At 37.8% G+C, this 21,392-nt stretch overlaps 1 protein-coding gene across 1 annotated transcript; it reads right to left on the reverse strand.

Annotated features, from left to right (window-relative positions):
* Window positions 1-2,620: 2,620 nt before the first annotated feature.
* MS3_00002210 (uncharacterized protein) lies at window positions 2,621-13,883 on the reverse strand. The gene is made up of 3 exons (XM_051209785.1): window positions 13,415-13,883; window positions 10,588-11,392; window positions 2,621-4,464 (listed from the first exon to the last, which is right to left on the reverse strand). The coding sequence occupies exons 1-3, from the start codon at window positions 13,415-13,417 to the stop codon at window positions 3,323-3,325; spliced, it is 1,950 nt and encodes a 649-aa protein (XP_051075249.1). The 5' UTR covers window positions 13,418-13,883; the 3' UTR covers window positions 2,621-3,322.
* Between the last annotated feature and the right edge of the window lie 7,509 nt (window positions 13,884-21,392).

Raw genomic sequence — 21,392 nt, forward strand, 5'->3', positions numbered from 1 at the left:
GGAGACAATCGAATGTACTTAACACCAAATTACAGGACTTGTTAATAAAATCTAACAATCATAAAGTAAATGCTTAATTTGCAAAATGTCCACCAGTTGTCTCAAAATGACTCAGACTTCATTGTTCTTGAATTTTCATACAAATTGCATTTTGTTTCCATTCTTTACTGTTCGATCCTCTTGTCTCTTTGCTGCCAGACCTTCTGTTCACGACTAACATCATATACTACTTATGTCAATATAAGTAGCACACACCACAATATTATCATACAAAAAAGTAGTAGACCTATTTTCCTGGTTTATTTTGAAAAATAACCTAGATAATTTAATTACTGGATACAATGGGCAGTAATAATCATAAAATAGTGAAAATGAATATTTGCTTTATAGAAAGTAACAAGCAATACAAACAATACTATTTTTTGTCTAAATAGCACATGAAACAGGGCAGTTTACTAGACGTCCCATAATTTTGAAATATATCAAGTATAAACCAGATTTTCAACATTAATGATGAGATTTTTCTTAACATTTACTGGAACACACATAGAGGTGCTAAATTACCAACGAAAAAAAACCAAATGAATTTAGGAATTATTGTAATTTATTCATCAAATTCAAAATTACGTATTCGGCTTTGAATGAAGACTATCTGGTTGCAGAAACAGATGAAGATGTGGAAGATTCTTCTACCTGCAATCTAACGATTGAACGTTGAATACTTTAAGCACACAGACGACATACACATATCCAATGGAAGTTGAAAACACATGTTGTAATATAACGATGTAAGTATGAAAAATAGATTATTTATTAATTATTTAACTTAGTTAAAAAATATATTACAATAATTGGAAGGGAATTATAAACACCTATGAAACGTTTGTGAAAATTAAGTTGTAAACAGTTGTGTGCTGCAATGAACTATTGTCCGAAATTCCATCCAAACACTATAAGTATGTATTTCATATAATAAATGAAGTAATATAGTTTACCGATTATACTTTTGTTCTGGATTTATACCAATACAAATCAAATATCATGATTTTTTGTGTATAGAGATATATGTAGTATACATTGAAAAAATGGTTTCAAGCGTGAATTCTTCATTTTTAATTTAATAACATAAACACAAAATTTGCATTGGTGCAAATTAGTTGTGAAGTTATCTTTAAAAATGATTCCATTAAGATTTATAGAAGTTCAGTTTCATGCGTTCCGATACAATTTTACAGTTAAGGTTGACAAGTTTATCTAACTTCGATAAATCATGTCTGTCGAGTCACATATTCCCAAATCAACTATATAAGAGTTTACGTTCAAGTAAATTACTCTTATTATTATCCTTATCTCCTCTTACCCCGATTCCATTAAGGTCTAATTTATGAATGAAACTCGTGTGCAATGTTTTTCAGTTGGATTTCAATTATTTGTCCACATCGTCCTGTTATTTCGTGTTTATAGTTTGTAACTTACAAGTTTATCCAGACTATATTACTCTTTTGATTTTTGACTGATTATAAAGATTATTTCATTTCAGAGAATGACCCTACACTAGATGATCACTTCTTAGAATCCAAAATCACACTCCTTAGTACTAAGTGTTGGCAGAATAATATCGAACATGCTACAACGCGACTACTAAGTTAGATGACCTGATAGTCAAGTCACTTAGCAGTTATTTCTAGTCTTTTCAATTAAGTGATCATAGCCGTTTGGTTTGAATGATTGAAGTCTTATATATCAATCTATATAAGCTGAAAGTTAATCAGTTAAATCTTAACTAAGGTAAAATACTACCCAATACCTAGATTACTTTGATGAACTGCTAACAGAATATCAGTGTTATACGTAACATAGAACCTGAAACATGTGCATCGGTTTAAGTTGCCATAACATATCAGCCAATCGAGATAAAATTATTTCAAGATAAATCCCAGAAAAGTAGCAGTGACAGTATCAGTAGTAGTAGAAAAGACTAGGTATAGAGAAAAAGTGGAATTTCAAGACTCAAGTTCTAGAGGGAGACAAGGAATTGATGCATTTGCGCCATTTAGGATGATTCTGCGTCATATCACCCAAAGTTTCTAACCACCTGTTGCGATAATCACGTGGACCCCAACTGGGTAGTCTTCACCTGTTAACACGCCTCATCCCAATTGTCATTGATTTTGTTAACTAATTGGCCTCCAACAACTTTCTTCCAACCTACTCAAGTATCAGACATCCCTTATCGAGGTGGGCGGTGGTTGGGCATATTTGATGTATCCCAGTCACCTCAGTCGATAAAGATTTACTACTTCATCAACCAGTTTGCAATATTTACCTAATATCGAACGCCTAACCTTGGTGTTGTTCATTCAGTGCTCCCAAAGTGCATGAAGGATGCATCGAAGACACCTACGATTGATTATTATTAACCTACTGAAATCCTCTATTCTTAATGGCAATGTTTCACATCCATAAAGAAGAATGAGGCATACTGTTGCACAGTAAGCTTGTCCTCTGGTTGGTAGACGAATATCCCGCAAGTTGGCAAAGGCCAAAAAAATATTAATTAGTGTGACTACTACATAGACTAATGTCATTTCAAAAATAATTATCAAAGGATAAGCACAACTTTCTTTCAAATCAGATGTTCTATTTATTCCAGATATTCACAAACACACAAATAAATAATCAAACTCCAACAGGAGAAACATATCCCGATAAAAAAAACAGACACCGAAAGCAGTACTTTGAATTGTACTTCAGAAAAAAAATTACCAGAGATCATGTATATATAAAGCAAACTATCGAAAATAAATATGCACAGAAACTGATCAATTAAAATTTTATGTGAAGGAAAAGAAATAATGTACCTAGTTAGACAGATACATAAATAAATTAGAAGTAATAGATGGAGATAATGAATTCATTTATAAAAAGAAATTTAGACAATTAAAGAGAAAAAGTTCGTAGCGAAGAAAGTTACAAGCAAAGATGGATAGTGGCTAACAGACTGACCAATTGCAGTCTTAAACCTCAATAGGAAGATACAAGCAAAACAATACCAAGTGAAGAAAGTTACAGTTCAAAAATAATTATCCAACTTAAAGTAGAATTTACTATCATTTAATTTGATTTTAACATACAACTAAGAGAAGAACAAATAAACTAAAGAGAAGTAATGAAAAAAAATAGAAAATAATAAAAGAAACGTATACACAGCTGATAAAGACTATAAATTTAATTGATTATAAATGGTTCATAAAATTGGGCGCGAAGTAATTTTCTTTTAAAAAGTAACAAAGAATAAATTCATACAATGAATAAACAATGTTTATTCAGGCATTAAAAAAGCATATAATGCAACTACTGCAAATCCAAGTAATAAGAAAAAAAACTTTCCCATCCTATCTTTGACACCTTCTTTAAATTCAACTGGTAATAATTCACAGAATACTACAAAGAAAAATGTTCCACAAGCTAAACCTTGAAGTACAGCAGTTGACATTGTCAATATTGGTGATTGTTTTTGTTGCATTAAACCACAACCAACAAGAACACCGAATGGTGATGAACAAGCTAAAATTAATGTTCCAATAGATTGATACATAAAAAGACGACAATAGGAAGATCGAGATGGAAATGAAGAACCTGAAGATGTTGATGGTTGATTTAAATTTGTAGCTAAATTTACACCAATTCCAATAGCTATGATAATTTTATGTAATAAAATAGCAGTGAATAAGGCAAGAGTACGTTGTGTTGTAGGTTGAAGACCAACTGCTAAACCTTCAAATATTGAATGTACAGACATAGCGCATAAAAGAAGAACAATACGTAACACTGATCCAAAGGAGCTAGTATCAAATTTAATATCATGAGTATGAGAATGATGATGAGCATTATGATCATCATTATTATTATCATCATGACAGTGGCCAGTGTGTTCGAAGTGGTTTCTTGTAATATTGGATTCTAGAAGAAAATCATTCCCAGAATGAGTAGATGATGTAGGTGAACAATCGACTGCAGTCAATTCTGAAGTATTTGTTGCATTGGATAATTTCGATGGCCTCTTGGCATTACTTTTCATAAGTTTAGATGATAAATATCCAATGTTATTCTGTTGTGAGTCCTCCAAGGATAATTTGTGATTTGCAGTAATCTCATTATGTTTTACATTGTTATTGCTATTATTGTCATCAAGGTAAAAATTTCCATTACTTTCAAAATTATAATCATTTTCATTCGAATGTAATGAATCACGATGTAATGCTTGACTAGTGTTAAGATTTCTTCTCGAACAACATGTCCATTGATTTGATTTTGTTGTCCATATAATTTGTTCAATGCTTAAAACCAGAAAGAATCCAACAAGAGTTAAAAATGGAGCGAATGGGAATTCAGATTTAATATGTAACTGAATTTTTGCCTCTGCTATAGCTTCTTCAGTGTCGGGATAAAGTTCCATAAAACCTTTTTAAAAAATAAAAACACATAAATGTAAGTAAATACAAAAGTTTATAATGAGAGTCCCCAATTTTTCTAACACTTATTTTTTTCCAAATTGTACTTGGTTAAGCGAATGAAAAATATTAATGCTACAGTGAAACAAACAGGTGACAAAAATTGGCGAAACGCCATCCGCCGCAGTCCCAACATGTTAATGGAGGTGTTTTCCCGTTGTTAATTTGCGGAGTGAGGGTGGATGAGTGATTATCTTGAAGTTAAGACCGCGTGTACTGCAATGAGTCGTTTCGGTTGATGCAACACTTTTGTGTCATGTTTCGAGCGTAGCAGTAGCTACAATCTCTCAGTAGCTATCTGTATCGTTATCAAGAAGGTTTGCTCACCTTTACACAGATGTGGACGGATATCAGCATCTCTTAGCAATTACAGTTCACAGGCAAAAATAAGACGCTTGAATAGGTCATTTGCAAGCAACCGTGGCTCAAAGCGCATACATCCTGTTATTAATACCTGAATCAGAGGCAAAGTCACCAGTTTTTTGTTTGATCAGCTTTACACAATGATATTACGTATTAAAAATTGAAGACTTCCTTTCAAAATTCTGGGACAATGTCATTACTGTATCGATCCTGTGACTAGTATGGCAATATAAAGTTTGAGTACTTGTTACTTTCTCTGACACGAAGTCTGCAAAGTAGTAGTCGTACTTTTCGTGTGTAATTTCGGTCAACAAATTCAACACGGAATAAATCTTCAAAACATTTAAAACATGAATCAAGCTGACCATTCCTGTAAACTTGCATGAATTCTGTAACTATTATTTTCAGAATATATATATACGATTATATTATTAAGTAATATTAACAACTGGATCAAAGAAAAATTTAGGTATCGTATTAACGCCTTGTTCAGTTGGTGATGTAGTGCAGGATACAACAGGCTAACTTAGTGTCATGACATACAGACATTCCGTCACAGTTTTCATCGGTTTCATCTGTTGTTGAAACTCCCAGTATGGACCAACTAACATTGTTTTCTGATTGCCCATCGCCGCTGTTGTAACGTGTGATTGACTTAGCAACTGGGAAATATCCTTTCTATAAAATTTTATTTAAAACACAAAAACTCCGATACAACAGAACACTTGAAAAACGAGCCACACATGACAGAATTATAATACTGAGGAGAAATAGTAGAGGAAAACGTTTTACAACTACTGAATGGGAGGATACATCAGATAGTGTTAAGCTGTACTTTATGAAGAACAATAAAAACTTCACTGAATGCCACTGGTTTTTATTCAGAGCTATACCTGGTAAAGTTTCAAATAAAATTCTGGCACTAAAACTGGTTTAGTCGATGCGGAGGGTCTACCTAGAAGTCTCTGAATACTGATTTCAGACGAATGGTATAAATTGGCTTTGAAACCCCGATGGAACCAGTGGAGCACCAACCTAATTTTGGTCACCATTTGTCGTAAAATTGCACCTCCTAACATTCTTATACTACCTTCTGAACTAGACCACCAGGCTATAGACTCAAAGGAGAAAGACGAGCAAGACTAGAGAAATGTATTTATAGAGGTAATGACATAAGGCTGTATATGCAAACCAAATGAAATAATTATTTAGTATGTTTTCTAGTAAACTTTCATGTATAGTATTTTTTTAATAAGGTATTTCAATTTATAATCCTTAGAATTCTAAAAATATTGAATTATATGTTGTGAATATTATTTACAAAGTTTTGATATAATTTTTTCTGAATTACGCAGTCAAAAGCATACAGCTAGCCTCACCCAGATATTAATAGATACTAAGAGATCCAATGAATTATTCCAAAATCGAAACTAATACAAACATGGTATTCACAAAAAAAAATCATTAGCGGAAATTTTCTGTTGTACTACACTGGTGGAAAGCCTATGGGTAATCTGATCGGAATTTTGTTCAAATCAGTGTAAGTACAGCCCTGGGATAGAAGAGGTAGGTCATCTGCAAAGTCCGAATCGTCTAGTTGCATCCAAGTTGTCAATTGTATTATGTGCTTCCCCTCAGGTGTCGAGGTCTTCAAAATCCAGTCAACCACCAGAAGAAAAAGGAAAAGGGAGAGTAAGAAAACTTTCCTGACTCCCATCCTCACTTGAAATGCATCTGTTAGCTGTCCTCTATGGATGACTTTGCAGTGTATTCCGTCGTATGAATTCCGTATGATGTTGACGATTTTATCAGCTACTAACACCACAGTGTCGAAGGTTCCATAAGGTTCTCCTATACACACTGTCAAGCGTCAAAGGATTGGCAAAGCAACAACAGCATTCCTACAGTTGAAAAACGTATGGAACCCAAAACAACTGTCTGTCAGTCAACATCAAAGTCCGAACCTTCAACATGAACGTCAAGACAGTTCTATTGTACGGAGCTGAAACTTAGAGAACTACTACAACCACCATCAAATAAGTACAGGTATTTATAAACAATTGTCCACACAAGATACCGAATGTCCGTGGACCGGATGCCATCAGCAACAGTCTACTGTGAGAGAGAACAAACCGGCTTCGAGCTGAAGAGGAAGATAGGAAAAGCCGCTGGAAGTGGATAGGACATACATTGTGGAAAACACCAGACTGAGTCACGAGGTATTAACGAGGTGTTAACTTGGTATCCTGAAGGGAAGTGGAAAAGAGGGAGGGCAAAGAACGCACTGCATCGGCAATGGGAAGCAGATATGAAAATGGTAAATAGTAACTGGAAGGGATTGGCTAGAACAGGGTTCGATAGAGAATCATGTTGGGCGGCATACGCTCCTCCACGACGGGTAACAGGTGTAAGTGCAGCCCATCATATAAGTCTCTTCAAAATATTTAAGTCATTTATTTCGTTCTCAGTCAGTCAGCTACAACGTAGGACCAGGCACATATATGCATAGGTCCAAGTTGCCATACCTCATTAACACAACAAGATGGACACCGGATTCATAAAAGTAGTTAATTCAGAGGTGGTAATATATAAAAGAAAGATTGCAGTAAGGATATAGTACAGGAAGAAAGAATTAGTTCGTAGAAAGATATGAAGCAATTTTAATCTCTTAGTTTAAGGAAAGACAGGGAGCGTATACACCTACGCCACTGTCATCGATTCTGAACCATGTCACTAAGAGTCTCCAACCATTGGTTACGAGTCACGCGGACCCCAACCAAGTAGTCTTCATCTACTAACATGGCTCAGACCAGAAGTTAGTGACTTCAAGCACTGATGCCACGTTTTGGTTTGGCCGTCCCTAACTTCCTTCCAACCATCTCCAACACCGGTTAGTATTGCACGTCATGGTAATCGGTGTTCGGGCATACGTAACACGTGACCCAACCATCTCAGTCGATGAAGATTCACAACCTCATCAACTGATTTACCATCCTTCCCCAATACCCTGCGCCTAACCCTACTATTACTTACCTGGTGATCCCAGCAGATGCCAGCTTACAAGTGTCTTCTACTCTTAATGGCCATGTTTCGCTGCCGTAAAGTAAAACAGAACGGACTGCCGCGCAATATACTCGTCCTTTTATTGATATACGGATATCTCGCCTTCGCCATAGGTGACGCAAGTTGGCAAAAGCCAAGCGAGCTTCTCGAATCCGTGCTGAGATTTCGTCAGACACCAACCCATTAGGGCTGATCAGACTTCCAAGATAAGTGAAGTTGTCAACGCGTTCGACTACTTCACTCCCTATCCTTAGTTCAGGTGTAGACGCAGGCCAGTCCTGAAGCAACAACTTGCATTTAGAGGGAGAGAAGCGCATTCCAAACATTCTGGCATTGTTGCTTAGTGCTACCAAAAGACTCTGCATTTTGTCAGCGTCTTCACCAAACAGGACTATGTCATCCGCGAATTCTAAGTCGATAAGTGGACCTCCTGGTAGGAAATCAATACCCGAGAATTCCGTCGACGAGAATGTTATTTCCATCAATAGGTCTATGATGAAGTTAAACAAAAATGGAGAAAGTGGACAGCCTTGACGGACACCACTTGAGGTTGCAAAAGCAGATGACAGTTCGCCATAAGCTCTGACTCGATTGGTAGTGTTCGAGTAAAGAGTCTTCACAAGGTTTATGTACTTCTGAGGTACGCCTTTCAATGACAGACACTGCCACAGAACCTCGCGGTCTACCGAGTCAAATGCTGCTTTCAAGTCAAGAAAGACCACCATTGTCGAACGCCGGTAAGTATGCCTATGTTCTAGGACCTGACGAATGGTGAATATGTGGTCGATGCAGTCACGACCAGATCTGAAGCCAGCTTGATTCTCTCGTGTTTGCAGTTCACGAGTTCTACAAATTAAATATTTAATGCAATGAGTATACAAACAAAAAAACATTCTGCAGTTTATTGTTAAGTAATTGGTAAATGAAAATGATCGTCTTTATATCTATTAAGCGACTTTAGAATTAGAATTTGTGTCAATAATATACAACCTAGAAGCTGATCAATATGTACATCAGTTTAAGTCGCCGCACCACATTAACACAGCGAAATGAAATTATGAAGACAAATCCTAGAATGGTAGAAGTAGTAACAGCATCAATAATAGTAGGAAAACATTGTGTATATAAAGGAGAAAAGAATAAGATTTCGAGACTTAGGATTGGATGGAAGACAAAGAGTGAGTGGACCGGCAACACTGAGACTGCTTCTAAGCGAAACAACCGGGTTAGTTATTAGTGACACTGAATCTCCACATTACATAAAAAAGTAAATAGATTTAAACCGTAACACTTCAGTAATTGTAAAACAAACATGAATAAAGGTGGGTAATTAGAAATGAAAATGGTAGGTTACTTATTTAGACTCGTGATTTTCTAAACAAAACTTTGAATACCTTGAGATAAAAGAGCATTGTTAAACTAAACATCATTAACAATCTACACAAACCAGAACTTTTGAACTGAAGTGAAAATCGTCCAGAAAAGCTAACCATGTAAAATAAACCTTAATAAATTTGAAAATGTGAGAAATTGCATATGTTTGATGTATTCCGACGTGTAAGCATTAACAGTGTGAACTTCTCTGGTATCATATAAACTAGTGAGAGTTACATGTGATTTCGCCAATAACATGAACAGATTATTGTTTTACATGTAACAACTCATTTTGAACCATTTAGTCACTGCTAAGGACAACAACCAGTGTTTCGTGCTTTTAATTTTTTGGCCGGGGTATTAAGTATGAATGCAGTTAAGCGATTTCGGAGGTCGTTGAGAACTTCAACTAAGTGATGCAATGACGTGTACCAACTAATGGTGGTTGAACACATACCACTTATTTGTTCAATAGTCCACCACATCAATTACATAACAAGCTGGAATAAAATGAAATTTCAAGGCAAAAAAACTGTCGGTATGCATAATAACATGGGAAGAAATCCTTAGATTTGGTCTAACTCATTTGAAAATGTACAAAATGGCAAAATAAACTTTGGAAGTACAATACTAATGATTGTTTTGAGACAGAACGATACGTTTTGCAACCACCTATAACAATACAATCGTGTATGCTATTTTCTAAATGGTTGGGAGTGTAAGTGTAAACCTATGAAATCTATTCTATTAATTATTGCTTTCTGTGTTTTTGTAAACCCTTTTTCTTACTAAACTCTAGAAGAATTAAGACGCATAATTACTCTATGGTCTCCCGAGTACACCAAACTGAGTTTTAGTGAAAATATTGTGTGAACTATAACATAAAAGTTTACTCGTGATATGTAGATAACATGTAACATGACCAGAATATTGCCGCAGTACTAGTTATGAAAAAATATCTTACTTAATACTATTGGTATGATAGGATTTTATTAGTATGTACAAAAATATGAAGTATTACTATGTAACCTTTATTCTGTATTTATAAAAAGACCTTAGTAATTAGTTGGGATTTATTTAGTGCTTCACAAGTATCAAGGTTTACACAAATTAACTTAATAAATCGCCAGTTAGGTTCCACACTTTGGTCTACCATATGACATTTGGAATTTTAACTGCATTTTCCGTATACCTAAAAAGTAACCGAATTCGTATTCATGGTAACACGACAGAGCAACTCATAGAAATAAGCAAATATTTTGTGTAGGCTTACCTGAAGATAAGAATACTCCAGCGGCAAAACAATTACACCGACTAAACCAAGCTTGTAATGCTTCTTTACGCGTTGTTCCTGATGAAAGACAAACTTTTCGAGATGACATTTGTTTCTCTTGTTTCTGATGATCTCTTCGATTCTGTATAATAGAGTGATCACTTAAATTACGACCACGTATTCGATCTTGAATCCTAAATGAACTGGCCCAGTTCCGCTCATTATGGACCACCTGACCAGTAAGTAAATCTCTGTTTTCAGACTGGTCTCCGTTAATTAATGCAGGATTAGGGCTTTGACAAGTGGATAAACTTTCAGATTCCACCGAAGTTTGTTGTTGAAACGGAGCTCGGTTCCATGAAACATTGTTATCTGCATACACTTCACCACTAGAAACATTTACAGGACTCCTTCCTGAAGGTGGAGATAAATTTAGATCACAGTATTGAAATCTAATGTCATCATCCCTATTTTCTACTTTAACTTGGTCTGACCCACTATGTTGCACTTTACCCAAATGAAATCTTCGATTGTTATTGAATAATGGTAGACTATTTCGTTCTTTCAGGTAGTTTATCAATAAAACTGGCAGACCACACGAAACAAGCACAGTGAAAAAAAAAGCTGCTGCCAACCCCACTTTGATATAACTTAACCGAAAAGGATCTGCATCATGATCATCGATTAAGGATGAGTTAGAGATAGATGATAGGTGAGTAGGCGTCCAAGAATGAGCTCCATATATTAATGAAGCGCCGTGGAAGGTCATCAACAAGATGAATAGCAACTTGTTTATCCAAAAAACCTGAAACAATTCGTGGAACTATAAAAGTTTGCGATTGAATAGTGACGAGATATGTCACCAGGAAATCATGGGAAAGCAATAAACTTTGTCAAACTTCTCAATACCGGATTCGTTGAGGAAAGTGTTGACATATTTATATAGATATGTAGAAAATTACAAAACAATGACCAGTGCGGTACTACGACTATTACTATTAATCATCTCAGTGTATGAAGATTTTGAATCTTATCAATAGGAATGTTGATGTAAAGAACACTCACATTGATACCTAATCCTGGGCTATTCAGAGATGCGATAGATTTTATCCCTATGTTTATAAAACTCGACTAAAATCTCACCTATCAATCGTTCAGTACGAAGCCAAATAATTATAATCGGAGGGGGGTACAGTGTGAGTCCAAATTACTTGCCTCTATAATTTGATTTTAAAAAATCGAGGTTAATTTAGTTTATTCCCTAAATGCTTTATCCTTAAAACTTACAGGCAAGGATTTCCGGTACCTATAATCTTTGAGCTTTCCCTTAAAACTATTAAAAATTGTATAGAACTGAAATAAGTTGGTCTGTACACTTAGCATGTGTTGATACTTACTTAGAGTGGTAAGATAAGAAGGCCTAGATAACGTAGAAAGTTCTTTGCATTCTAAAGAAGCGACCATTCGTAGAGCATTTACATTTTGAGATTAATGTAACCTACGTAGAGCGGTTCAAGCGTAGACCAGGCATCAAAATAATAGAGGGTTGTGCTATTATTATCTGAAAGTTTCTTCTAATCTTTGGATTACGTTTTTTAACGGAACAGACGCCCCACCAGTTCTGTGCATGAAAATCACTCGAAACTTAGTGTCTTTGTGATGTGCTAGCATAAATTAACCGATTTTCTGCGTTAGTCCAGATGTTTAGAAACAATTACTAGTGATATTCCTAACACTTATTAACGATTTACCAAGTAAAACCAGTAAACAAGCATCTCGACCAAAGAAAAACCGCGATGTGGGAATAGATAGCAGGTTTTCTTTACAAATATATGTATATATGTGCTAGATACATCGTTATTCATTTTCATATCAACGAACTTTCAAGTGTCATCAAATCCTCAGTGCAAAATTACGCCAATGCCATCGAAACATGCAAATGTCGCGGTAAATAACGGCGCTTTGCTAGACATGAGCAAAAGTTACCAATCCAGCTGTTTTCGTGTGGCCTGAACACAAAAGTGAAACCACACACAAAGTTTGTGGGTTATTGCTGTTAGTTCTAAATTACAATTGTTTATCCTGACTAATATCCAGCTAGAAGCTTTGAAGCAGGATGTCTTAAGATTAACATTTACAGATGGACGAAAAGGGTGCCCATTACACCTAACAAAACCTCAGTAGGGTTGAAACTAAGACATCGAGCACTGTAAATGTTTAAAATATTCAAATCTCATGTAAACATCAAGTAAGGCAAGTACCCGATCAAGTTCGGAGATGCTTGGCTCCAGGAGTGGAAATATCTGAATCATCTTTCTGCAAATTATGGGGCGACTCGACTGTGGCGTCCATGATACTAAATGAATTTGAGCTGGGAGTATCTACTGTTCCTTCCGAACGCTAAATAACTGAAATTCTCTGTCAGAACACGTAATATCACCACCTTTTTGATACGTCCGAAGCAAGACTTGATCTTTACAGTACTACAAACTGTAAGGACTAACATGGGTCGATTGACCTATCCTTACTACCAAAGACCGAAGGACAAGAGGACTTAGATGACAAAGCAAGCAATCTTAAAAGCCCATATTCTGAGGAATACAGTATTTCCTACCATGTGACTAACTCTCGGAATCTCCTATCGGAAAGTGAGGTGTTTGGATCTCTGTATGATCTATAAAATAAGTTATACACTTCCGATCTTATAAGTTTGGATCAGGTCTGAATATGTACATCTCCCCATAGAGTAGGTTGTACACTCGTATCATTATGTGGATGAATACGCTACAAAATGCATGTGTGTTAAACTAGTGAGAGAAAAACTCACCATACTAGCCAGGGCAATTCACATAGTTCGATCAAACTGGGGAAATCAACTCTACAAGGTTAATAACTAAAATGGAAGCATTCTAACAAAGCTTTCAATAACCCAAGTACTTTTGGACTTTTTGGACAAAAATATGAAAAGCTTGCTCTTAAGGTCTATTTTAGAACTATCTGATGAACAAATTACACCACGATAGTCTTATGTTGGTCTAACGAAGCATGTTTTTAGTTTTCAAACAAAATTATCGACTACCTGGGTTTAAGATGCTATCTAAAACACCTTGACAAATACAACAACGCTCATGTCATCAACATCTACGAGGCTCCTGACTACGTTTCATCAGCACCATCTCTTCGATAGCTACTCTGATCCCAAGCCTAGGTAGAGAAGGTGGGTCGAGTATGGGATCGACAACACCATCGCTTGAAAAAAATCTTTCCGAAAAAACGTGAACCAGATTAAACAAATTCAGCCATTCAAACTCTTCCCTAGGAGCGGAATAAAGAATTATAACGCTTCTTGGTGAAAGCCGAATTCCTTCGGAAGCCACGAGGCTGATGCCCCTTCTAACAACCAGAGCAACAATTTTTATATGTGCTTGGAACGTCCGGACAATGTGGGATACCGTGAGACCAGTCAAATAGCAACTGAAATGAGGAGATACAAATTAGTAGTACTGAGAAACAGAGAAACCCATTGGACCCAAGTTGGAAAGCAAGGGCTAGATACGGGAGAGATGCTGCTATACTCTGATCACGAAGAGGAAAATGCTCCACACGCTCAATGACTTGCTCTGATGCTGTCCAAACAAGCACGTACTGCACTTATAGGATGGGAATCCTACTGATCCAGTATCACCAAAGCATCCTTCAAAACAAGCAAGGAGGGAATCACGTTGAATGTTGTCCAGTATTATGAACCCACCAATAATAGCAACGACGACATTAAAGATCAGATCTATAAGGGGCTCCAATCAATTACAGAGAAGTGTCCAAGAAAGGATCTCAACATCCTGATCGAAGACCTAAATGCCAAAGTCGGAATGGACAACACCGGGTATGAAGGTATCATGTGACGACATGGATTGGTAGAGAGAAATGAAAATCGGAAGAGACTTGCAAACCTGTGTGCATTTGTAGTGGTATCGGACCATAACCACACAGTCCTCAAAGCTGAACACGAGACTACGCGGAAAATATATATTCAAAAACACCTAACGATGAAAAAGGAGGGAGCAATGGGTTGAATAAATAGGAGTTGATCGGATGGTATGGCTCGGCCATGCAGGCGTGGTCCCTGCGGAATGTTGCCTTATATCTTTTATTCATTTGTCCTTTCTCTAGCCTAAGCTTGCTCTCTACCATGTACTGGTACCTGTTACGATACAGTGAGTTGGTGTAGACGATGATGTGACCTCCATGTAAGATTTTATAGATTAGGCAGTTATATAATGAAAAATCTACCATTTTAGGATTAGGTCTATTATTAGAGCAGTACTAATATCATTATAGACCATAATTCTACACATTCAACAAATTGGTTATAGGTGGCACAACATTCCCACACAAACGCATACACAAATCTACATGGGTCTCACTGGATCACACCACGAATAATCATATAGATCATATTTGTATCAATAAACAATTCACAAGGACAATCGAAGATGTGAGAACTAGGAAGGGGGCTGACATGGATTCAGATCACCACCTAGTTGTGGTCAAGATGAAACTAAAGCTAAAGAAACACTGGACAGATGGGGAAACAGCAGTACAAAGTTTCAATACAGCCTTCCTTCCAGATACTGACAAACTCACCGAACTCATGTTAACTCGCAACAACAGGTTCCAAGCCTTACAAGATATACTGAAAGAAGAACAAACTAAAATGGAGGACAACTGGGAAGGGATCAAACAAGTATTAACTCCAGCGTGTCAGACGGTTGTGGGTCGCAAGAAGCATCATCCCGAGGAATGGATCTTTATGGAAAATTTGTCTTGGATTCAAGAAAGGGAGAACAAGAAGACAGCAATTAACAACAGTTGAACAAGAACAGAAAGTGAAGGCACAAGCTTTTTACACTGGAGCAAACAAACAAACGAAAAAGAGCCTTAGAGCCGACAACCGGAAGTACGTGGAACGGCTGGCAACGATGGAGGGAAAAGCTGCAAGAGAAGGAAATATGAGACAGATATATGACACAACGAAGAAACTGACAATGAAATGTGGTGAGCCAGAGAAACCAGTCATGAACAAAGAAGGCTGGTTGATCAATGAGATTCGAGGACAGATGAGCAGATGGGTGGAACACTTTGATGAACTCTTCAATTGACCAGTCCCATTGAACATCGATGTAGCACACAGACCATTCTGTAGACGCCACTCCACCAACGACGTAAGAAATCAGTATGGACGTCAGACAAATCTAGAGCACGAGAGCAGCAAGACCTGACAGTATGTCAGACGAGGCTATGAATTCAGCCATAGAAGTAACTGCAAGCATACTTCACTTTCTACCGATGAAGATTTGGGAGAATGAATAAATGCCACAGACAGACTAGAAAGAAGGACACCTCATCAAGATACCAAAGGAAGGAGATCTGAACAAGAGTGAGTACTGTAGAGGCATCACACTACTATCGATACCAGGAAACGTTGTCGACAGAGTGTTGCTAAACCGGAATAAAGACTCAGCAGACAAGCAGCCTTGAGATCAACAGATCGCATCCCGTAAGGATCGGTAGTAAACAGACCGAATCGCGACACTACGGGTCATCGTTGAATAATCAGTTAAATCGAACTTGTGACGGAAAGAAAACGCTAAAGATCTCTTTACAGCATTCCATTGGACAGTACTGTCACACATTTGTTTCTTCTTCTTGCAGCGTATTTTAGCCTTTATTCAGATCTCTTTTAACCGCACTTTTTGTTATTCTGTCTTCCTCGTCTGAGGTTTCATTACGTGACTTTGATTGAAGACTTACCTTTTGTCACCTAATTTTTTTGTTGCATGTTTCCGGATTATTGACAATGAGGTCGTGTTTAACTAAGCTAACCTTTGACTGTCTGCTTGGAAAATTTGCTGGAATACTCGAAGATGGATATCTGATCCCATCCTGTTGAGAATATTTTTATTGATTCACACGTATTAAACTCCTTTACATTAACTATTTCTTTCGTTGTTTAGCACGTTAACTTGTGTAAAAGAAACCCCTGACTTTATAGCACAGGCTATACCGTTTGAAGTATTCTGTATTTCTGATATAATTTGTTCTCTTTCTTTTATTAGAACCGTTTAAATTGAACACAGAGTTTGTGTTTTGATATAATTTAACACGAGCAAATCAAAAACGATTTGTACGCCATACAAATGGATGTAGTCTGGTCTAAACGAATAAATTTTGATTCGTTAGTTCTGCGTTAAAACAAACATTGATATTTCGGTCGTTACAGAAATTGTCACTATAGATCAGCTTCCCTGACTATGTGAAAACATTAGACAGAGGGGATGGGGGAACCTTATGGAACCTTCGACACTGTGGTGTTAGTAGCTGATAAAATCGTCAACATCATACGGAATTCATACGACGGAATACACTGCAAAGTCATCCATAGAGGACAGCTAACAGATGCATTTCAAGTGAGGATGGGAGTCAGGAAAGTTTTCTTACTCTCCCTTTTCCTTTTTCTTCTGGTGGTTGACTGGATTTTGAAGACCTCGACACCTGAGGGGAAGCACATATTACAATAGACAACTCGGAATCAACTAGAAGTTTTGAACTTCTCAGACTACCTGGCCTGTCAATCCTTTACACACGAACAAATGCAAATGAAGACAGTCAGTGTAGCTGAAGTTTTTACATCAGTAGACCTCAACATACACAGGGGAAAAAGTAAGATCCTCAAATACAGCACGGAAAGCACCAACTCGAACACACTTGGTGGAGAAACTATGGAACAGATGGAAATTTTCACTTACCTGTCTGGTCAGTATCATCAATGAACAAGGTGGATTCGATTCAGACATAAACGTGATGATTGGCAAAGCAACAACAGCATTCCTACAGTTGAAAAACGTATGGAACCCAAAACAACTGTCTGTCAGTCAACATCAAAGTCCGAACCTTCAACATGAACGTCAAGACAGTTCTATTGTACGGAGCTGAAACTTAGAGAACTACTACAACCACCATCAAATAAGTACAGGTATTTATAAACAATTGTCCACACAAGATACCGAATGTCCGTGGACCGGATGCCATCAGCAACAGTCTACTGTGAGAGAGAACAAACCGGCTTCGAGCTGAAGAGGAAGATAGGAAAAGCCGCTGGAAGTGGATAGGACATACATTGTGGAAAACACCAGACTGAGTCACGAGGTATTAACGAGGTGTTAACTTGGTATCCTGAAGGGAAGTGGAAAAGAGGGAGGGCAAAGAACGCACTGCATCGGCAATGGGAAGCAGATATGAAAATGGTAAATAGTAACTGGAAAGGATTGGCTAGAACTGTTGGGTCGGCTTCCGGAGAACTTCAACGGAGCCTCCAGAGGCCCAAAAGGAGCCGAAGAGTTCTAGCCAATCAGAGTGTGATGGAACGTTCAAGAATTCCAGCGTGGCGTGCTATCATTGGTCGGTAGCATAATGTAACGTTAACGGATTGGCTGAAATATGATGTTGATTTAACAGACGCCAACATCTATAAATACCCTTGATTTTCTGTACAAAAATGAACCTTGGAATAAAGTGTTTTCTCTCATTCTTGTGTCTTCTCTCTGGTGTTCAAGTCGCTGTGTAGTTCTAGACTGCGGGTTACCGAAATAGCTTAGGAATCGTATATAGCGTTCAACCTACACGACTTATCAGTGGCGACGGGGATGAAAACTTCAATGAATATTTCCTTGGAGCAATTAGAAGCTTATATGGTGCGTCAAGAAAAGAGGTTTGAAGAGTCCCATATTAGAATCATGGAATCCCTAATGCAGAAATTCTGCCTGTCCGAGAAAAACCCTGCTTCTAGTGAATCTCAAGTATCACATACTGATTCAGTCATTAACGCCATCCATGAATTTAATTTTGATGGTGTAGCAGGTGTAACTTTCGAGTCGTGGTTTAAGAAGTATGAAGATTTGTTTTATATTGATCTTTGCAAACTGGATGATGCTTCAAAAGTCAGAATACTTCTTAGAAAACTTGGGACTATGGAACATGAACGCTATAGCAACTTCATTCTTCCGAAGAACCCACGAGATTTTAGTTTTGATGATACAGTCAAAACCCTATCCCAAATATTCGGAGAACAATCATCTCTATTTAATATCCGTTACCAGTGCTTAAAGTTAACAAAAGAACCAGGAGATGATTGGGTGAAGCATGCAGGAACTGTGAACCGAGAATGTGAGAGGTTTAGATTGTCGTCCATGTCTGAAGATCAGTTTAAATGCTTAGTATTTATCTGCAGCCTGCGTTCACCCGAAGATGCCGATATCCGAACCAGAATCCTAAGCAAACTCGATCACTGCCCTAACATGACCCTGCAAGAAGTGACTACTGAGTGCCAAAGGTTAGTAAACTTAAAGCATAATACCTCAATGGTAGAAAACGGTAACTGTTTCCATAACGTCAATGCAGTCAAGAGAAAAGTCTTTCAAGGTTCCAGTACCCATAATTTCCAAAATAACAGCGACAAACCATCATCACCATGCTGGGCATGTGGAGGTTGGCACTATAAGAGGTTTTGCCCATATAAAGAACATTGTTGCAGCAAATGTCATCGGAAGGGGCATAAAGAAAACTTCTGCAGGAGAAGAGACTATAGAAAACGTTCCGTGAAATCTTACTCAAAGAAATACAGATATAGTGCTCCAACCAACAAGATATTGGTATCACATAACAGAGCACGAAGTTGCCACCAAAGAAAGTATGTGACCTTGAATATTATTAAACACCGTGCCCGCCTTCAGCTGGACACAGCTTCTGATATTACGTTAATCAGCCCAGAAACGTGGAAGAACATTGGGAGACCCACAGTTTTCCCAACAACACAGCTGGCACACAGTGCATCTGGGGGGAAGTTGAATATTGTTGGAGAAGTGCCATGCACTGTTTCTAAAGGTACGGTAACAACAAATGCAACATTGTATCTTACTAAGAAGCCAGCACTAGACCTAATGGGGTTGGACCTTATAGAAACACTTAAACTAGCAGATCATTCTATCAATAGTATCTGCAGACGAGTAAGTACAGACAACACCCCAGAATGGAATCAGAAAAACGCCATGCTACAAAGACATCAAAACGTGTTTAGAGAAGGATTGGGAGAATGTACGAAAGCTAAAGCACTGTTAACTCTAAAACCTGAAGCTGCTCCCGTTTTTCGACCTAAAAGACCTGTACCCTATGCTGCTCTTCCAATAGTTGAACAAGAATTACAACGACTTCAGCAAATGGGTGTTATCGAGCCTGTGAACTCGAATTGGGCTGCACCAATAGTGGTGGTCAAGAAGTCGAATGGAAGTGTTCGTTTATGTGCAGACTACTCCACGGGATTAAATGAAGCGCTACAGTCTCACCAGTATCCGTTACCCTTACCAGAAGATCTTTTCGCTAAGCTGAACGGTGGCAGATATTTTGCAAAATTGGACTTATCAGACGCATACCTACAAATCCCTGTATCTGATGAAAGCAAAGATCTCTTAACGATCAACACACACAAAGGTCTGTTCCGGTATAACCCACTACCTTTTGGGGTAAAGACAGCGCCCTCTATTTTCCAGCAAATTATGGATACCATGTTACAAGGTATTTCAGGAGCTGCAGCCTACCTAGACGACATCATAATTACGGCAGTAGATAAAATGGACCTGCAGAAGAAACTGGACCAGGTACTAGAACGCATAGCTGATTATGGTTTTCGCCTCCGAGCGGAAAAGTGTGACTTCTATATGCAGCAAGTACGGTACCTTGGGTTCATAATAGATAAAGACGGAAGACGACCAGATCCAGAGAACATTGAAGCAGTGAAAACAATGCCTAGACCCAGGGACGTTACTACCCTACGATCATTCTTGGGATTGGTCAGCCATTACGGTACCTTTCTCCCCGATCTCCATCGTCTACGTGCTCCACTAAACAACCTACTGCAAAAGAACACAAGATGGAATTGGTCTGCAGACTGCCAAGCATCTTTTGAGAAAATCAAGCAACTCCTAACTTCCGATCTCTTATTGACACATTATGATCCTTCTCTACCGATAGTCGTCGCTTCAGATGCTTCTAACTATGGTGTGGGCGCAGTCATCTCTCACATTTTTTCTGATGGGTCTGAAAAAGCTATCTCACACGCTGCCAGATCTTTGACAACGACTGAAAGGAACTATAGTCAAATCGAGAAAGAAGCCCTATCGATTATCTTTGCAGTGAAAAAGTTCCACAAGATGATATATGGTCGACATTTTACCCTAATAACAGACCATAAGCCACTACTTGCAGTTTTTGGGTCGAAGAAAGGAATTCCTGTTCATACAGCTAACCGACTCCAACGATGGGCAACCACACTTCTGGGTTACGACTTCAAGATTAAGTATCAGTCTACTACCGCTTTCGGGCAAGCTGACGCATTGTCGAGATTAATAGGCTCCCAATCGAAAACCCCGGAGGAGACTCTTGTAGCAAATATAAAAGCCGAGGAAGAAGTTCATCGCGTGTTGGATGACGCAGTTAATGGACTCCCAGTAACCTTTGAAACTATCAAGAAGATAACTGAAAGTGATAAGATACTGAGCTCAGTTAAATGCTATCTCTCGACCAAATGGCCAAACAATCGCCTCGACGGAGAACTTTTGCAATATTTTCGTCGACGGGACTCTCTAATGGTTGTTGACTCCTGTATTATGTTCGGTGATCGAATTGTTATTCCGAAGTTATTACGTCACAAGGTTCTCAAGCAGTTTCACAGTGGCCATCCTGGAATCAGTAAA

The sequence above is a fragment of the Schistosoma haematobium genome, chromosome 1 (genome assembly GCF_000699445.3).
Source record: "Schistosoma haematobium chromosome 1, whole genome shotgun sequence".
NCBI lineage: Eukaryota > Metazoa > Platyhelminthes > Trematoda > Strigeidida > Schistosomatidae > Schistosoma > Schistosoma haematobium.